This window comes from Lampris incognitus, chromosome 4 (genome assembly GCF_029633865.1).
Source record: "Lampris incognitus isolate fLamInc1 chromosome 4, fLamInc1.hap2, whole genome shotgun sequence".
NCBI lineage: Eukaryota > Metazoa > Chordata > Actinopteri > Lampriformes > Lampridae > Lampris > Lampris incognitus.
In genome coordinates, this window is record NC_079214.1 from 18,432,492 (window position 1) to 18,445,887 (window position 13,396).

Sequence of the window (13,396 nt, forward strand, 5' to 3'; positions counted from 1 at the left end):
TATAAGCATATGGTTTCTCAATGTGCTCCTTCTCTTGGACAGTGATTGATTATCTGGGCAAGAAAAACAAAGGAAGGAAGGAGAGGAAAACACTTCAAATGAGTACTGGGCAAATGTTTACAATTAGAAACATGACAGTACGAGGTACTTCAGATAAATAACCACTGAATAGAGTTGGACAGATGGCACTGGAGCCAACGACATAAGATTAAATGTCCGGGCGAAAGAAAGAAGAAGTCTGATAACAACTGTTGATAATGGGTGTTTCTTTAACTAAAATATATGGGGGGGGGGGGGACCACAGCGCTTATTGCAGGTAAAATCAATGACAATCGATACTGTAGGTCTCAAAAAGGCAGTAAAAAAAACATGTTTGCGGTCAATGCACCAGCTGCATATTTATGACTTCACCGACATCAAGTTTCAGTCCGTCAACAGTTTTTGACAAGGAAGCTCAGAAAGAGGACGGCAGAGAAAAGGACAGAGCAGGACAGACGAGTTTGGGGAAGATGTATAGTCATTAGAAGAATAACGACGCTGTCCTGTCTGTTTAACTTTGCCGTTTCCTTGTTTAATGCAGCATCTGCATTTGTCCTCAAAGCAACAACTGCTTTGTACCTTGGTTGAGGGAATCGACCGTGGCGGAGAGAGGGAATAAATGAGGCGGATTAGAAACTAGACAGACAGGGAGAGAGGTAAAGGAGAGAGACAAAGTGACTGTCTTTGTTGTGCATGCCAGCATATATGTGCATGTATATGTCTGCATGTTGAATGTGTGCATGTGTGTTTGTGCACAATTGTGCACACAGTGCTTGCACAATGGTTGTGTGTTTGTATGTGCATGTTTCTGTGGAGGTGGTGTTGAGTGACAGTGTTGGGTAGGGGGGATAAGTCGTTATTCTGATAGAGCAGCGGAATGAAGTGGGTAAGGGCACCGTGTTCCCTTACTGCACTACATGTGTTGGTTTTACAACTGCGCCTGCTTTGTTGAACACGGTCTTGCGTGCACCATCTCTACAAACAGATGGGTAAAAGGAAGAAAAAATAATCTACAAGCGTCTTCACTAGGAAGTCTCATCTCAACCAAATTTTTCAGGGTTGTCTGAACAGCAGCGTATACGCTTCAGTCGCTTTTACAGTGTTGATTCAGATTGTCGGAAAGCAAGGAAATTAAAGCAGAGCAGACAGAGAGAAGGTTCTAGCAGGATTCAATGCTTTGCCAGAGAAGGGACAGACTCAGTTCCAGGGATTAGAGACCTAATCATGCCTCAATGTCTGTATTTTCAATTGACTACCACAACATTAGACACCCTGATGCCAGTATTTTGGCTGTCATGACTGTCAGTAGATGTTAAACTCAGGGATACCATGTCCTTTCTTAAGCTCGAGAAGATCACCTACGCTGTGAGAGGTAACTCTGGTAACGTCTATGGCAGGTAGCAACCCTTTCTGATGTTTTTTTTTAGCTCTCCTGATTAATGCCCCCCCTCTTTTTTTATTTCTCTTCTTCCTTTAATGGTTGTTGTGGTTGGGTTGATTTATTCATTGATTTGCTTGCTTCTTTTTTGTTGATACTATGAAAACCTTTAATAAAAATATATAAAAAAATGTACAAATTATTTGAGTAATTCTTTGAGTCGCCAGCCGCTTCTTTTCACCTGACAGTGAGGAGATTCACGAGGGGGATGTAGCGCGTGGGAGGATCACGCTACCCCCACCCGAACAAGCGCCCCGACCGACCAGAGGAGGCGCTAGTGCAGCGACCAGGACACACCCACATCCGGCTTCCCACCTGCAGACACTCCCAACCAAGCCAGAGGTAACACGGGGATTCGAACCAGTGATCCCCATGTTGGTAGGCAACGGAATAGGCCACCACGCCACCCGGACGGCCTGAAGAGGTTATTTATGAGTCATTGTAGATATAGCTCACTATCACTCAGAGCTTGTGTGAATCTATTGAAAATCTGTTTGCATTGTTAGACAAGGCAGGGCGTGCCCTATCTATAGTCATTACAGATGACTCCTCCTCTCGTATTACAGATGGACAAAACTGAGCTGTTACGAGAGATATGGTTAGATTGTGTCACACACCAGTAGCAATGTTACTTCATGCACAGAAATGTTTGTTCCGTGATTTCAATGTTACATAGAAAGTGATTCCATTTGCAGGTGATAGTATAGTATATATCTGTGTGCATTATCTGTATGCTCAGTAAGTTCACATATGGGTGTGTGTGTTAGTACGTACATGTGTTTACAATGTGATTGTCGATATAGGTTGACACTTACAAGGAATACTCCGGTGGAATGGTCTTGAAGGCCGGCAGATCTCGGACGTACTCGTTATGGAACCACTTGACTTTAAAGTGGAGATTCATGTACTCGGTACTCTTGCATAGACGGTGCTTGTCATGTTCTGCAATGCAAATGAAAGCATTAGGAGCAAGTTTTAGCAGCACATGGATCTTCATAGATTTCTTAAGTCTACAAATCCCAAGCCACGTAATACCCGCTAGCAGGTATGGTTTTACCTTTCTCACCCACATTCAGGACACACATGATCACCTTTCCATACATCTATGGCTTCACACCTGTGTATATACACAGATTTATGCACCCAACTACACCAATAACATTATCACAGTTAAATTTATGGTACATGAAATTGCGAGAGCTGGCCATCAAACACTGCTGAGCACAAATTGGTTGTTGGCTGTCACATGAATTGTGCTTATCCTGAATGTAGTAAATGAAAAAAGTCTCCCCTGTCCTTACCGCTGCTTCTCTGTCTGACTTATACTCATTTGTGCACACACATTCCTGTGTGACACACTGTACATAGTTGGACATCCCAGTAAAAAAGACCAGAAAGACTGGAGTAGCAGAAATTGATGATAATCTGATATCTGAGAGGGTTGATTTATGTAAAATCTCGAACCATCAAACAATGTGAAAATAAACCCTGGGCTGTGAATAAGTCCTTTTCCTTTCAAAAAGAAGAAAAGCCTTCAACGACTGCAAACAAAAACAGTTTAGGATTTCCTGTCGGCTGATATGCCTGGTGAGTCATTCGGTTCAGATCACTGTAGACGTTTTTACAACAATTAGGTAGCTCCCTGGGATCCCCCTGGAGTACAAAGGAAGGGAGAGGAGAGCCCAGAAGAAGAGTGGAGAGGTAATAAGAGAGGAGGGGATGAAGTGGGGGAGGGGTATGAGAAAACAGGCGCTGAAGAGCTCAAGAGGACGTGGGGAGGAGAAGAAAAGAAATGAGAGAAGCAAGGAGGAGGGAGGGGAATAGTGAGGAGGAGAGAAGAGACCATGGTGGTGAATCAGACTGGAGATGATTGAAGCCATGAAATTGTTAGTTTAAGTGGTATTAAAATGACTCGAGTTTTTCTCGCTATCATCAGGCAGAGCACTCATGAACTAGGCACTCAAACTTGCCAGCTCAGTGGACAACCAATCCAATACAGTGGTGGTGCTGGGCAGCCCCAATTGGGTGTGTGTGTGCGTGTGCTCAACCCTCCCTTCCTTTGGTGACTACTCCCCTGGTACTTTAAGTGGGAATGCCCAGGGATGAAAATAAAAGATGTGTGTATCACACAGCAATGGGTGTGGGAACGATGAAAACTTGCCATAACAAAGGAGAGGATGAAGGCGAGGAAAAACCGAGACGACGCTAAAGAATAAGAAGACTCATAAAGATTGCCCGTCAAGTGAATATTAACTGCAGAAATGTGGAAGATTTAGTGAACCCGTAAGATTTAAATTCCAGAGAGCATGGTTCCACAGGGAAAACAGCTTCTCTAATGAAAAAGCTCACACAGAAACACACACAGGAGAAGACACAGACTCACTACCTAGACAGTCACACAATCACACACATTCAGACAGATGCACACACACACACACACACACATATATATATATATATATATTTATATAAACATGCATATGCTCAACATCAAAGCGCCGGTTTAAATCCATGGGTTGCAGCCGTGCTCCCATGCATTAATCCTGATAAGAACCAGGAGCCTTCCTCTCTGATGAATAGCGTAACGCGTGCCACTCTCTTCTCTAAGCCCTGTGGAGAAATATTTACATGTACTCAATATATTTACCTGTGACTAATATATTCAGAGACACAATGCGTTCTTTTCTGCTTCTGAATGGAGATATTTCTGAGGTTTCCAGCCAAATAAATCTTAGTCACTGCATCCCATTTACACTACCAACCTGCAGATGAAAGTAGGCTGACCTTACTGAAGAATTTTAAACCTGATGTCTAGGCTTTGTTTTAGGATTTGTGTTTACCCGTGAAAACATTGGTTAAGAAAAACTGTTAACACTAAGCTAACAAGTGAAGAGTATTAACAGTCAGCTTTTGGAGAATGTGTATATCCCTTCTTTTGACTGGATCTGCTAATGATCCTGGTAGACATCCAACAACTGAGCCAAGCTAAACGTAGTGATCAACCCTCCTTCATACTACACACACAGACATCATAAAGGTTTCCACAAGTTTGTGACACAGTAAAAAGCTCCAGGAACTGAACTACCTCTTTAATCATGTAGCTCCTTTCCTTTTTGTTAGAGCCATAAACTCCGAGCTGAGCTTCCTTTGCATGACAATGAAGGCTTTATCTTGCTTACCCCCTCCATCACCAACTGATCTGAAGTGGAACTGATGAACTGATGGATGAATTTGATAAGGGATCAATAAAGTTTCTATCCATCTATCTATCTATTCTGCTTTTGCCCTCTGGTTACTGTGCAGGGTCAACCACCTTCTGGGGAAGGTAGGGGTTAAATATCTTGCTCAAGGATACTCCAATCGATATGGACTTGTGGGGGGAGGGGGGTGTCAAACCCAGCCCTGCACTTGGGGGATGGCCACAAGACCACATGGCCATCATCCAAGACCTCATTTACCACAAGACCACCTGGCCACCATCCACTGTTGATGGGATTGAGCCTGCCTGATGAAAAGAGACCAGCAGCCAGGCGGCACTGGAGATATGTAGTATCGAGACAGGGTGATTTGCAATGACTGAATCTGATGCAAGGCAAGTCTCTCTCTCTCTCTCTCTCTCTCTCTCTCTCTCTCTCTCTCTCTCTCTCTCTCTCTCTCTCTCTCTCTCTCTCTCTCTCTCTCTCTCTCATACTCACACACACACACAAGTGCATGTACAATATGTACACATAAACTGAGGGTACGCAACATTGGGGACGTCCTACTAACATTGAATTGGACCAAAGATTTTTCTTCAGACAAATTCAATTTATCAGGGAATGGATACGGCATTTGTGGCACTGATTGACCTCCGTAGTCAATGAGATGTTTCTGAACATTGTCCTATGTGTTTCCTGCAAATAGAGTTTACCTGGATGGGCTGAGTACCATTTTAGTTATTTTGGAAAAAAAATCGTCTGACTGAGAAAATTATGGCATCCACGATCGATAAACTAGAGGACACTCTCCTCTCATGGTACCTTTCCCATCCCTATTCACTGCAGCCACCATGCTCAGCTTGTGTGAAAAAGGGGTGTATACAGTCACACATGCTTTGTAGGGAAACAGAATGAGAGAGAGAGAGAGAGAGAGAGAGAGAGAGAGAGAGAGAGAGAGAGAGAGAGAGAGAGAGAGAGAGAGAGAGAGAGAGAGAGAGAGAGAGACCAGCTGTTTTTTATGCAATTATTCTGTAACTTTGGTAGACACTGAATTTTATGAATGAAAGTATGGCCCCATATGGCAACAGTAAACTGTACTGCACATTAGCATTGCTACCAGTTTTCTGTTCGGGGTGTCAAAGATGTACTTACAAACTAGGTTACCTAAGATTAAGCTACTAATTTTAATAATTTAAAATCTGTGAAAAACACTGGTCCTGAAAAAGGCTGGATGTCTATTTTCCAGCGGGCCATTCTAGAGACACATGAGAGGATCACACTGACTGTCAGCTTTACACCTCTTGACACACCTTCACAACCAGAGTGCAATTATAGCCCATTCAACAACAAGTCAATCACTTTTCTAACCCCTTCCCCCTAAATACATAGTCCATACCTCAGTTAAATTAAATATTTAAGGAATTTCTTTATTTTGTTTCTTCCGCTTATCCATCCATTATCCAAACCGCTTATCCTGCCCTCAGGGTTGTGGGGATGCTGGAGCCTATCCCAGCAGTCATTGGGCGGCAGGCCCCCAATCTTCCACTTATCAATGTTTATCTTATCTTCCACTTATCTTCCACTTGCCAATGCTGACAAATAATTTTCACAAATCAAATCACGGTATCATAGCTTTCACCTGGAATTACCTCTTCAGTCTGTTTTAAGGAAAAAGCTGGGTTCCCTGATGTTTTGTAGACTAACGTGGATGCATGCAGACAGCTAGATGTGTACACACACACACACACACACACACACAGCTGGCCAGTCTTTCTGCCATCGAGTCTCTTATGCCCACACAAGGGTGCGCACACACACACACACACACACACACACACACACACACACACACACACACACACACACACACACACACACACACCTACACACACACACACACACACACACACACACACACTGGGAGAAAGAAAGGTAAGGGTCAGCAGGGGTTTTGTTTAAAGTTCTGTCAGCTGGACCACATTACCTGGCTCTCTATGTGTATTATAATAATAATAATAAATCAATCTTATATAGCGCTTTTCTAACACTCAGTCGCTTTACAATAAACGGGGTGAAACAAGACAGCAGATAAACATAACACAGACATACAGGGGTGGATGGGAAGGGGGGCTACGAGAGGGAGAAGCGGTAGCCACACATGACGCTAGCAGTACTCTCCGACTTCAACAGATACAAAAGGGCAAGAAAAACAAAAAACAACAGCACTGTGTACGTTAATTTTCTGTAGGGGTTTACTCCCGTAGCCTATTCCTCTCCCGAGGTATCCACTAGGCAGGGGCACTATTTAACCCATAGCTGGGGGCTGGTTCGTGGGCATCAGGGAATATCCACACACCGGTGGGCCTGCATACTGCACGTCTAGGGGCCAGACCTCCTCCGAGTCCCTTGTAGTTCAGCCAGGGTCCAAGGTGTACCCAGTTACCGTGTGTCGCCACGAGGAGGCGCTACATAGGGCTTGCTGTTGGAGAGGCTATGTACTGGCAGGGAGAGACTTACGCGCTCGGCTCTCCTGTTCACATTTCTGCTATGTGTGTCTATGTGTAAATTCAAATATAGACACACATACACTTACGGATGGAGGCAGCAGTGGGGACAAGGGGCACAGTCCCCCTAAATACTGGGAAATGTTAAACTTGTCCCCATAATAATAGCACCTGAAAAAAAAAAAAACGGTTGCTGTGGACTTTTATTTTGAAAGATGGGCTGTGGGTGTCAACAAGTCATGTGACATTTGACTATCGGTGACCATTCTGTTGGTGCACAGCCTACTTTGATGGATTTTTTACATATGAATAAATGATCTGATCATTATATAATTACAAGTCTTAAAGGTAATTTTGTCATACATGGTAATTCTATGACAAAGAGTTAATTCGGTGGATTTTAACTTCGGTGCTAGCATGCACTGTAGGCTACTAACTTTGGCTACTAGGCAGCCAGCGAGCGAGCGTTAACTCTGGGTTAAACCAACCAGTTGTACTAAAAAAGTTAATGTAATTTCAAGATGATGCTACCAAGGGATTTTTTTTTTCAAAAAGAGTAATGAAAGTATGCATTTTTCACATACAGCGCAATAACTCAAAGTAAACAATAGCTTAGCTAGCCTACTTTGCTCTAAATATCGTGCATCATCAGGAGAATGCTGACGCTGCTAGCAACAGGGCACAGGAAGAGACAAGGAGCAGCAGGGTGTGAGGTGAGGTCAGAGAATGAAGCAGTAATTATAAAGCTGATGGCTTATGTCTTTGTTGTATAATGAGCTATAGTGACGTTCCTCACGCCTCGGTGCATTAGCGCTGGGTTAGATGAGGAGAAGGGGCAGATCACCCTTTAATGATAATGTCAGAGGGCCGTCAATATTTACGTTAGTCTGTATTAAAATATTATTGTTCTGCGCATGAGGAAGCCAACTGTATTAAGGTCAGAATCAAACCATTAAAATACAATGTCTCTAACATCAAATAAATAGGCCTAATTAACCAAGTGAAACTGTTACCTTCCTTGCACTGACATATGACTCAAGTTTGCTATGCAGCCTCACTGTTTGTTTATTGCGATGTTGTGGAATACTGCCAATATTGTGCTATAAAAGAAGACCTGTAAGCCTCAGGAGAGGATGAGAACGTAGACGTTTTTGTTGTGCAGATTATTGCGTGTGCTAAGGGGTGGGCGTAAATAAAAGCTTGTTGTTTTACATTGCAGGCATTTAATGTATCAACATTATGGCGTGATTATGCATGTGTCAAAACCTACGCAATGTTTCTAATTCACACATTCCAATATCAGAGGGTTTAAAAGGGTTTTATGAAGTTGATTAAACATTATACTTTAATTCTGGTGTCCTCTTGTGTTTTTTTCCTTTTAGTCTGTTACTCAATAGGAGACAGCTCACATTACGTACAGCAAAATAAAGGAGCGACTAAGCAAGCTGAGAATGGAGGAAAATGGGTGGAAATGGATGAGGACAGCATGTGGCTCTGTCTTTAATGACTAGAGCTGGCTCTGGTGCAACCAATTAACATTTCTACTAATAAATTTTGTGGAGCAAGGGGGTTGGGTTGGAAACCTGTTCCCTCCCAGTGCCAAACTCACTCCTAAGCCCTTACATATACTTACACCTATGCATGCCTATATACATGCTCTGTGAAGCTAGCGACACACACACACACAAACACACACACACACAAACATATACATATTATGCTTACACATGCTAACAGACAAATTTAAATCACTAGACCATTTGCTTTGCTGTTGCAACAGTTACAGTTCTAGCACACAGCTGGGTAGTTGGGTAGCAGTACTAAAGACAAAATGATAATTTCTTGCTTTTGCAAAAAACAATTATTTTCTGCTTGATTGATGTGTTTTAGTAATTAACATCAACCTTGCTCTACAAAGAAAAAATAATTTCAGGGGTGTGAAGTAGCTAGCTCACATAAACAATGTGAAACTGGTTAAGTTATCAGGGAGCATGGTAAGCCGGTTGATGGTTGCTTTCCTGTTTTCCTCAAAGCTATGATAAGCATGGCTGAAACGTAAATCAGAGCATGGAGATTTGTTTAAAATGAATTAAAGAAGGGTGTCCAGGTGGCATAGTGGTCTATTCCGTTGCCTACCAACACGGGGATCGTCGATTCCAATCCCCGTGTTACCTCCGGCTTGGTCGGGCGTCCCTACAGACACAACTGGCCGTGTCTGCGGGTGGGAAGCCGGATGTGGGTGTGTGTCCTGGTTGCTGCACTAGCGCCTCCTCTGGTCGGTTGGGGCGTCTGCATGGGGGGGGACTGGGGGGAATAGCATGATCCTCCTATGCACTACATTTTCCTGGTGAAACTCCTCATTGTCAGGTGAAAAGAAACAGCTGGTGACTCCACATGTATTGGAGGAGGCATGTGGTAGTTTGCAGCCCTCCCCAAATTGGCAAAGGGGGTGGAGCAGTGACCGAGATGGCTTGAAAGAGTGGGATAACTCCCCAAGCACAATTGGGGAGAAAAATGGGGGAAAATAATAAATAAATACATAAATACATTCATACATAAAGAGGGGGACATTTTCCCTCTTCGGCTCCCTTGAAACACCCCAAAGGAAAACTTGAGCTCTGTCCTTACCAAAGTGAACTTTAAGGAATAGTAGTTGCATTTTGCTAATCCAAATCCATCTAACGTACAAAGTGCTAAAACATTTCAGAGGAATTTTCATTGAACAGAACTTTTCCAATCTCGTTTTCTCGTATTAGGGTTCACAGTTCGTGCAACCCCAATGCTATGGATTTTACCCAGTACTACTTGTAAGGGCCTGGCAAACAATGTTTAAGCTCTGGGACATGGAGGACGGAGCTGTCACAGGCTGAAGGGTATGAGAGGGACATTGTGCACAATTCACAATTAGTGGGAGCAAAGGTGTTACTCTGATTAGTAAAGGCGTACTTTGCTGAAAAGCCCTTCTTGGAAATTTGTCATCCGCTCGTAAGTCAAATACCTCATTTGCACTGCCGAGAAAGTGAACACACTCATGGACTGAATGAAAACCTTCATAGAATTAAATCAGAAGGACGTTTTGCACGCCTTTTTATTTGACACAGTGTTATTGTATGAATAAAGGAGAGATTTCCGGGAAAAAAAATGATACTGCTGGGAGCATTGTTTTAGCAATGCTGTTTGTACTAGAGCCCTCTGGGGATTTAAAAAAAGAGGAAAAAGGAATTCACGTCGTGCGGTGGAAGAGCCATTTTGCCCATGGATTTTCTAAAGTATATGTGCTCAATTTTTTTTTTGTCTGTATGCGGATTACGGTTTGTGATGTGTCACAAAACACTGATCATTAAACCTTAAAAAAATGCAAGTATGCTGAAATAAATGGTAATATGTTCATTGTGAATTTGATTTCCGTGACACTGATTATTTGTCAGAGGAAATATCACTTTTTTCAAATGATTGATTTCTCATTTTAGAGGGAAAGTCAAATCATATTTATTGAAGCTGTTTTATGCAAATCCAGCCTCCTGGAGACCATCTGTCTTGGATTTACACACCACAGAGAGCTTTGCTTTGCATGTGTGTAGGTATTTATACATTTGTGTCTAACTGTAGTAAATGTGAGAAAGACAGACTGTGAGTGTGGGAAAGAGACAAAGAATCAGCTACAGTTTGTGTTAATTTGTGTGTATGGATGTGTATGTGTACTATGTCCATGCCCATGTGCTCTCTCATGCCAATGTGCATGTTCACATGCATGATGCCTTGCATGTATGCATGCATTTGTGCCTTGTGCGAATATGTGGGCCCTGCATGTGGTAAACAGTGCATGGCTGTCCTGAGGGACGAGTAGGCCCAAGGTCCCTGGTGAGGATGTCATCTTGTTTGACTCAGCCCACAGGGACAGACAGACTCATTGGGGACTCACTCACTCTCTGCCTCATTGATTTAAATGCCCTGGATATCATGATGAAGTGCAGCAATTCTCCGCTGCGCTTCCATTCTCTATTGTGTGACTATATATCTATATGAGTCCGGGAACAGACAGATGTGTGAGCTGGACAAGGGCTGGAGGCAGTGACAGACTGGGATAAAAAAACGGCCTTGGCATTCAGGACATATACTGGCCCGATGGCCCTATTTCCAAACCCAGTACCAACCTCAAATGCCTCCTCAACCTTTAGCCAAGTAACACTTGGCCTATAACTAACATTTGCACTACATTGCGTTGCAACCAGGAGATCCATGGGAAATGTGATTATTCATTATTTTGAAAAAATAAAAATAAAAATCAATCAACCAATCAAAGACTATATATATATATATATATATATATGTGTGTGTGTGTGTGTGTGTGTGTGCGCGTGTGTGTGTGTGTGTGTGTGTGTGTGTGTGTGTGTTTGTGTGTGTTTGTGTAATCCAGTGATTCAAGTGAATTCTTTATGAGACAGTACAAGCCTGTTTCATCCCACACACCATTATAGTGATATCTCTTAAAGGACAAAAAAAAAAAAAATGCATCGGACCTGAAATTGGACGACCGCATTGACGTCACCGCCCAGAAGCAAGCCTTTATTACCTTGAAAGACCACAAACCAAATTTTAAAAACAAACCAACATGTAGGCTTATCAACCCCACCAAACCCGAAATAGGTAAGCTAAACAAAACAATCTTTGAAAATATAAATAGGACAATTCTGAAGGGGGTTCCCTTAAATCAGTGGAAGAACACCGACCAAGTTTTAGAATGGTTTAGGGGCAAAGATAACAAGAGCAGCCATACGTTTGTATGCTTCGATATTTGTGAGTTTTACCCCTCCATAACTAAAGAGCTCCTAGACAAAGCAATTGATTTTGCCTCAGCATACACCACAATACCCGACCAAGACAGAGACATGATAGCCCATGCCAAAGAATACATTTCATACCACAAGGGAATCCCATGGCAAAAGCAAGGTAGCAGTAAATTCAACGTGACCATGGGCAGCTTCGACGGGGCAGAGACTTGTGAGCTAGTGGGTTTATACTTGTTGTCTCATCTACAGGTCCTAGAAACCAACGTCGGGCTATACAGGGACGACGGGCTGGCAGTCTGCAACAAACCAGCAAGAGGAGTCGAGCGAATAAAAAAGAAAATGTGTAGTATATTCGCAAGCAATGGACTACACATTTCAATTGAGGCTAACAAAAACCAAATTGACTTCCTCGACATCTCATTAGACCTTAGACATTGTACATACAGGGTCCACGGTGGTGTAGCGGGGCTCTGTCGGTTCGAGCCCCGGTCTCGTCAGATCCGACTATGGCCGGACTCTATGAAGCAACAATAATTGAATAATTGGCAATGCTGTCTTCGGGAGGGGGGTGGAGTCGGCTTGTGTTCGTCACATGAATGCGCCTCTGTGTGTGTCGGAAAAAGCAGTGGTTCGGCCCGGATTCGCCTTGTCACGAAAGTGGGGGAGGCGTCTCCTTCGAGACTGCCGGCTGGGGAGATGCAGTTGGCGAACACATGCAGTACGAGGGTGGGTGTTTGAACTAAAATATGGATCGATTGGCCACTAAATTGGGAGAAAAAGGGAAAAATCAGAAATAAAATTATATGTATATGTATATATATATTAAAAAAAAGAAATGGTACATACAGGCGATACTACAACTTTTGGCTGCCCCCGTTAGGGGTTGCCACAGCGGATCATCCGTTTCCATTTCTTCCTGTCTTCTGCATCTTCCTCTGTCACACCAGCCACCTGCATGTCCTCCCTCACCACATCCATAAACCTCCACTTTGGCCTTCCTCTTTTCCTCTTGCCTGGCAGCTCCGTATTCAGCACCCTTCTCCCAATATACCCACCATCTCTCCTCCACACATGTCCAAGCCATCTCAAACTTGCCTCTCTTACTTTGACTCCAAACCATCCAACTTGAGCGGTCCCTCTAATATAATCATCCCTAATCCTGTCCTTCTTCATCACTCTCACAGACCATACATGAAGCCCAATAATACACTGCAATCCATCCACAAAGAAAGCAATCATCCACCCTCTATCTAAAGCGCTATATAAGATTGATTTATTATCTTGAAAAATATCCCAGTGAGCAAAATGAGAGACTCTCATATTTATCATCTAGTGAAGCCATCTTTAATAAAGCAGCCCCCCATACCATGAAGCCTTACAAAAAAGTAGACATAATTTCAGGCTTAAATACAACCCACCATCAATTAG

At 43.0% G+C, this 13,396-nt stretch overlaps 1 protein-coding gene across 1 annotated transcript in view; it reads right to left on the reverse strand.

Annotated features, from left to right (window-relative positions):
* The window catches only part of LOC130111979 (protein unc-13 homolog C), a 160,751-nt gene that overhangs the window by 32,354 nt on the left and 115,001 nt on the right, over window positions 1-13,396 (reverse strand). Inside the window, exon 19 of the mRNA XM_056279289.1 lies at window positions 2,293-2,419. Coding sequence (XP_056135264.1) covers window positions 2,293-2,419 — 127 coding nt within the window. The remainder of the gene's footprint in view (window positions 1-2,292; window positions 2,420-13,396) is intronic.